The 7,500-nt window shown below is 40.3% G+C and overlaps 1 protein-coding gene across 1 annotated transcript in view; it reads left to right on the top strand.

Moving 5' to 3' along the window:
- Nucleotides 1–7,500, top strand: part of GNPTAB (N-acetylglucosamine-1-phosphate transferase subunits alpha and beta) — an 83,704-nt gene that overhangs the window by 20,817 nt on the left and 55,387 nt on the right. Inside the window, exons 3-4 of the mRNA XM_063447195.1 lie at nt 1,790–1,909; nt 4,627–4,668. Of these exons, the coding sequence (XP_063303265.1) occupies nt 1,790–1,909; nt 4,627–4,668 (162 nt within the window). The remainder of the gene's footprint in view (nt 1–1,789; nt 1,910–4,626; nt 4,669–7,500) is intronic.

The following is a 7,500-nucleotide window of genomic DNA, read 5'->3' as shown; positions in this document are numbered from 1 at the left end:
GGTTGTTTTTCTGTGCTGCTGTGGAGTTCTAGTAAAGAGAGACTTAAGCAAATACGAAGCCTCCTGTCATGTTATAAAATTTATTTTTTTCTTTCTTTCTTCATGTTTGGGGGGGGGGGGGTGTTTTATTTTAAATATAAAATGTGCATTATTGTGGAATGACTATTAAATCTAATACCCTAGAGTTTAGTCAATCGATTATATAACTGAATGTAATGATTTATGCGTTAACGATTGTATACCATGTTCATGTTCTTCAATGTTAAATAAAGAATTACAAAAGAAAAAAAAAAAAGAAGGTTTAGTTCCTGTTGCTGCTGTTGATTTTGCAAATTGCAGAGGAAATGAGCATGGCCACTTTGGCACTTATACTATAAATGCAAATCTGCTCATTTCAGAAATGTGCCAATATAGAGAAAAGTCAGTGCTGTTTACATTTTTTATTTATTTTTTTTTCAGCCCAAGTATTTGTTTTCTTTTGCAAAATCAACTGTGATATGGAGCTGCACTAAATATCCAATAACCCCCTGCTAGACATGGTTCATTGGATTAGCAATAATTTCTATGGACCAGCCACATTCTAGCATGGAAAGTGACATAGCTTTAAGAACTTTTTGTGTTTTGTTTTTTTATTCTTTAAACAGATGTATATCTGTTTAATGCAAAAAAAAAAAAAATGGTCACGTCTAGAATTGCAGTATCTCTTTAATGATTAATTTTTTTTTTTAAACAACAGTTAACTCTTATCTCTTTTGCTTTTCAATCCATATCAGATCTGGCTTAGCTTTTTAATTTTTTTAATTAAAGTTAATTTTTTCCCCCCCCCACATTTTCATTTAAAGGAACACTCCAGCGTTACAAATAAAAATCTTCTCTATGAACGCAAAGCAATGAGGAAGAGCAGATTCTTTCTAAAAGGGCTATTTTCTCTTGAATAATGCACTTTTATAAAAAAGAGGGAAAACCTTGATTAAACTAGAAAACACTTTAGCAAGTTGAAGTGATTTGGGGCTTTGGAGTGTTGATTCAAATGACTTCTTTTCTTTTCTTCTTTATTTCTTTTTTTTCTCCATGAATGTAAAATTACAATCTAGCGAAATATCTTCTAGTAGTGATAAAAAGTATAACAGTCTGGTGCTAGCTCTTCATCTGTGTATGGAAATAGTAAAGAGGTGGGGGGTAGAGGCAGCATGGACGGAGGGGCTGTGCCAGCATTGGCTGACGTCAGAAGCCGGTAATTCTGTGTGTGCTGGCATCAGATGCCAATTTTACACGTAATTGACCTTAACTAGCCAAAGCGTTTTTCTGGCCTGGCCAATCATACTGCCGGTGGTGGTGTTTGCACGTGCAGGGTTTCAAAGTGTACCACTGCACATTCAAGTTCCAGGCACCATGACTACTTCATACAATAAATTCATTTGATTTGTTTCCATTTGCATCATATATGACCACACTGAAACCTCTTATTGAAAAAATTCCGATACAGAGCACTTTACAAAATTAGCAGTTAATCACAGGTAGACGGATAAAGACATACCAGTAGAAGACGGATAGATAATCTAGCCCAAGGACCTTAATCTAAATGCAATTCTTTGTAACCTGCAAGCTTACAAACGATCATTCGCACTGAGACAAACGGTAGGAGGATACATTACATCTAATAGATCAGTTTAAATGCATTCCAGAATCCTTTGCAACTTATTCTGCAACGCTTTACAATAAGTATATAATCGTGCTTATCTTGTGTGTATTGTTACAGTGAACTGAATAATTGCTTTTCTTATCCTAGGCTCTGTCTTCCCATGCCTATTGATGTAGTGTACACTTGGGTGAACGGCACTGATCCAGAACTGGTAAAACAACTAAAAGCCTATCGGGAAAAAATAGAAGAAGAGCAAAGAGTTTTAAGGTACTAAATCCTGCAGAGGTGTATTGTAACAGGATATCGGTGATCTTTACTCATGGATTTATTATGTGAAAGGGACATTGGATTGTATGTGTAAAGATTCCAGGGCACAGCTCTAAATATGGAGCAGTTGCCATGGAAACCACAAGACGGATTCTGCTAGTTTTAGAACTGTGTTGTACAAATATCTTTCAATTCCCCTATTTTGGTTGACCTACTAGAACAGTAACCTTGTCACTCCAGATATCTGCAAATTTAATGGGTCAATCCAGGCACAATAACTCCCACAGCCCCTGCATTGATTGCAGTACTGTCCTACGAAAAATCAAACAGTTTTTCAGTCTTTTAGTGACATTTATCCGAGTCCCCTAGCTTCCTCCGGTTTGGCCTGCTTTTCGTTTTATCCCTTTTTGGATGAAATTCAATAGCTGAGAGTGTCAGCTGACACTCTCAATCAGTGAATTTCAGGAGTGAAATTGACATCACTAATGCAGAAGGGGAACTTCCATATCGGCGATAACAGAAAAGGAGGCTAAACAAGTTGCACCTGGGCACCCAGGTAAGTGTTAAATGTTCAAAAACAGTTTGACTACTTACCATGGGTCAGCACCAGGGGATTTCTGGTATTATAACCACCACAGTAGACTGTAGTGGTTATGGTGACTAGACTGACCCTCTAAAGTTAACTGAATGGAAAATGTGTTCACAAATATGTTGGCTGCCAACGCTTCACTTTTACTACATTTTTTTTGCAACCTTATATTGGCCTATATTTTCTCTTTTTAGTTTAGAAAATATTTGGATCGACCCTGAGATAAAGTAGATATTCTGATTCATTGCTGATTGTGTTATAGTCTGTATCCATTTTAATCTATTGTTTTGGGATTTTCGCTCCATACGTTCAATATGTAAAAAGGACAAAGGGGTTACATTTTATATTACGGCATGTGGCAGAATGATTGCAGGCATTAGCACATTAAGATATTTTAGATGACTTTATGATCCAATAGCCCTTAAAGGACCACTATAGGCACCCAGACCACTTCAGCTTAATGAAGTGGTCTGGGTGCCAGGTCCAGCTAGGCTTAACCCTTTCTTCTATAAGCATAGCAGTTTCAGAGAAACTGCTATGTTTACCTATGGGTTAATCCAGCCTCTAGTGGCTGTCTCATTGACAGCCGCTAGAGGCGCTTCCGCTTTTCTCACTGTGATTTTCACAGTGAGAAGACGCCAGCATCCATAGGAAAGCATTGAGAATGCTTTCCTATGGACTGGCTGAATGCGCGCGTGGATCGTGCCATGCATGCGCATTCAGCCGATGACAAGGAGAGGAGGAGGAGGAGTGTATTATAAAACAATATTACCTCATTCAGGTTCACTGTTTAGTGAATGGGAAGTTATTTATGGATTTCTGAACGTATGCATAGTGCCTGCTTTAGTTATTCCTGTGTAGCTTTATTATTTTGATCCATGTGCTTTGACCATTCCGAGGTTCAAGGACAAAGGGATGAAAGAATTTGGGATCCTGAGATCGACTGTCACTCTTAAAGAAGGACACTTGGGGAATTATGAAGAACAAACTCCCAATTTCTTATTACCAAGTACACATAGTGATTTATATTTGAATAAGCTACATAAGTAGCATGGCAACAGTCTGCTTAAAGGACCACTCTAGGCACCCAGACCACTTCAGCTTAATGAAGTGGTCTGGGTGCCAGGTCCAGCTAGGGTTAACTAATTTTTTTATAAACATAGCAGTTTCAGAGAAACTGCTATGTTTATCAATTAGTTAAGCCTTCCCCTATTTCCTCTAGTGGCTGTCTCACTGACAGCCGCTAGAGGCGCTTGCGTGATTCTCACTGTGAAAATCACAGTGAGAGCACGCAAGCGTCCATAGGAAAGCATTATGAATGCTTTCCTATGTGACCGGCTGAATGCGCGCGCAGCTCTTGCCGCGCGTGCGCATTCAGCAGACGGGGAGGAACGGAGGCGGAGAGGAGGAGGAGAGCTCCCCGCCCAGCGCTGGAAAAAGGTAAGTTTTTACCCCTTTCCCCTTTCCAGAGCCGGGCGGGAGGGGGTCCCTGAGGGTGGGGGCACCCTCAGGGCACTCTAGTGCCAGGAAAACGAGTATGCTTTCCTGGCACTAGAGTGGTCCTTTAATCTACTCTTGGCCTATCCTTAGAGTTCACTAACTTCACTAAAATACTGTAGTGAAGTTCTGATCTCTATACAAAACTTCCCTGGTTAGGCTTGAGAATAACCACCACAAGGGGTGTTGCTAGGTTCTAGAAAAAACTGGGTTTTGAGTCCCAAAACAAAACTTGATCACCCCTACACTAACAGAGAGGGGGGATATCTATATTATGCCCCTACCTATGGACAGTGAGCCCGAACAAAGGATATGCTGCTTAGCCAGGCATTCAGTGTGATCCGGCCACACTACCTAACTAATAGGTGCAGCAATGTTCTGTTTCCCAGCAACCTCTCTCAAAATTTACCTGGGACACCACTCCCTCCCCCTTTATAGCCTGGTGGAGCACAATGTTAGTGATCTTTGGTTTTATATCAGGTGGCTACTTTGATTATACATTTTTAAAAATGACAAAAAATATTTCCCTACCTGTGGATCCCCCAGCAAGTCCTATAACTACCACCCGATCTTATGACGTGCCTATGTTTTTTGATCGCCCTGCTAAAATGTGATTACTTTCTCTTTTTAGAGATGCGCTCGGAAGAAACAAAACTGAGCCAACGAAGAAAAGGTAAGCACAAACTCATTAAAGCTTTATCGTATTGCTATTTACAATTGCTGTGCAGTTCTCACACCATGTAAACATTTCTCAATCTTTCCAAGATTGTTCACTGTACTGTTTAGTGTTTTTTTTTTAAATGTATTTATTTGTGTGTGTGTTGGGTGTCTTGGATGCCTGCTATCTTTTTTTTTTAAATTTGACAATTTTTATTTTTCCAAGAGTAGATGGGGTACAGAAAGTAAAAAGGGGTAAGGGTTCATAGTAAGTCAGTTCACATTTGCGTATCACAGGTACAATGAGGTGGTTAAGGTTTGTATCTTTGTTAAGGTTCAAAGTTCCATACTTGTTACAGTTGGTTGTGGGATAAACAGTGGGTACAGCCCGTATCTCATAAGCGCTACTTGCTGCCTTTTTGGTTGTGGCCCTTACTTGTGGTGGCCTCGGGTGTGGGCAGTCAAGACTTGGCGTGGCTGGATCCGGGGCTTCGTGTGTTACCTCTGTTGTTGATAGTAGTGCAAGATTTGGGTGGGGGGGGGGGGGGGGGGGGTGTGTATGAGGAGGGTAGGAGGGGGGGGGTGTACTTGTAGGGGAGTGATGGGGGGTGCACCTGAGTTCTTCCCCTCACCATGGGGGTTTTCCTTCTAGTCTGTGTCACGTAAGTGTGTGTCACGTTAATGGGGTTTATGTTTGTCCCACAGGTCCCAGGCTGCGGACCAGTAGGAGCCTTTCTGCTGTGTCTTTCATGCTGAGGTTTCGTATAATTTGGTGTGCTCAATCGCCTCGATGCATTGTTTGATCGTTGGGGACGTTGTTTGCTTCCACTGTCTGCTTATGACAGTGAGAGCTGCAATTATAATGTGGTATACCATGTATTTGAGGTGTGTGTGCGGCTCCTGTGGGAGCAAGAGTAATAGGAATGTTTCAGGTGTCGATGGTAGTTTCAATCCCGTGCATCGGGTTAATAGGTTTGCTACTTGTGTCCAGTATTGTTGAAGTAGTGAGCATTGCCACCATATGTGTAGCAAGTATCCTCTGTTGGCCTGGCATCTCCAGCATGTGTCGGAGGTGTCGGGGAAGCTGTGTTTGAGTCTTGTGGGGACCAAGTACCATCTATAGAATAGCTTGCGTGAAAGCTCTAGATGGTTTGTACAGAGTGTCAGTTGTTTGTGGGCTTGGTAGATGTCTTACCATTGGTCATCCGTAAGTGGGTGTCCGATGTCCTGTTCCCATGCGGATATGAAGGAGGTGGCTGTTTTCGGCATTGTGTATGTTCCGAAGTATATATCATGGATATGAGTTTCGTTGCCGGCTTCATCTTTGTGCATATCTGTATTATTTTAGTCCAAAGTGGGGCTAGTGCCTGCGTTATTTGTTGTTCTGGTTGGTGTTGCGTCCAAGATTGTATTTGCAGGTAGGAGAAGGTTGCTGTGGATGGCAGAGTGAATTCTGTTCTGAGGTCTGCAAATTTCTTGAGTTTATTGTCTTGTAGTAGTTGTGACATGAATGTCATGCCATGTCTTTGGGATGCCTGCTATCTTTAATAAATGTGATCTAGCACAGAAAAACTGAAAAAGCCAAAACATTCTGTTATTGTAGTTGTACAAAACGATGACATAATAATTGCACCAATAGAACTCTTCAGTCACCAACAGTAAAGTACAAAAAATATATTATAATGTAATGTGGAAATTAACTCTGTTTTAGTTTTTTAGTTTTTTTTTTAAATGTATGTATGTTTTATATATAAATCAGTAGTGACTTCCATTCATTAAAGGAACACTATAATCACCAGAACAACTACAGCTTAATGTAGTGGTTGTGGTGTATATAGCCTGTCCCTGCAGGCTTTTTGTTGTAAACACTGCCTTTTCAGTGTTTACATTGCTACCTAGGGACACTACCAGTGGCAATCACTCTAGACGACCACCAGAGGTGCTTCCTGGGTCAGTGCTGCACAATGTTTATACTGCCTTTTTTGCACAGTCTGTTTAGACCTTGACATTGCAGAAGCCTACTTTGTGTTATTAAAGTTCAAATTACAGAGCTGGTGGCAAAAACTTCTAAAGTAAGTTAACATCTGATTAAGAAAACAAACAGACATAATTATGCAGGCTGTGTCAGTCACAGCCGTGGAGGTGTGGATAGGGCTTCATAGACAGAAGCAAAAGCAATTTAACTCCTAAATGGCAAAGAATTAGCAGTGAGACTGCAAGGGCCATGATGTACACACACAAACTGCTTCATTAAGCTAATGTTATTTTGGTGACTATAGTGTCCTTTTAAAATAAGCAAGGTGTTATGAATTATTAAATCAGATATAGTGTGGTAAAGTATTCATAGCAGTGGAGTCAAGATACAATCTTTTGTGATTTTGCCTGTGTGGAGAACACCGTAAACTAAATTAAATCCCAAATAAGCAGTGTACTCATTGGTACTCCTTTAGATTTCACAAAATACTTCTGTCTAGCAGTTTAAAAATACATTTTCACTGGCACATGATGTAGATATCCTAGTAAAATTTAAAGGTGCACTCTAATTACAACACCTGTGTAGCTCACTGTAGTGGTTGTAGTGCTTGCAGGCCCCTAGTGAAAACCATCTTTGTGTTATAGCATTAGTATGAAAGGGAATCCAGACCCATTACACAATCCGTTGCGTGGCTTAATGTTTTGGGAATTCGGACCTGCAGTTTTCTGAGTAAAGTAGTGAAAACTTTAACAATTACATTTTATTTTATTTACAATAAAAAGAACTGATGACAACGTGCCTGTGTATGTCATGGTTTTCACAGCCCATACTAAGCTCTTATAGATTTTTGGTCACAAAAACTCCACTCCACTC

Source organism: Pelobates fuscus, chromosome 3, assembly GCF_036172605.1.
Source record: "Pelobates fuscus isolate aPelFus1 chromosome 3, aPelFus1.pri, whole genome shotgun sequence".
In the NCBI taxonomy this organism is placed as follows: Eukaryota; Metazoa; Chordata; class Amphibia; order Anura; family Pelobatidae; genus Pelobates; species Pelobates fuscus.
The sequence above is the reverse complement of the archived record's forward strand: the minus strand, read 5'-3'. Positions and strand labels throughout refer to the sequence as shown.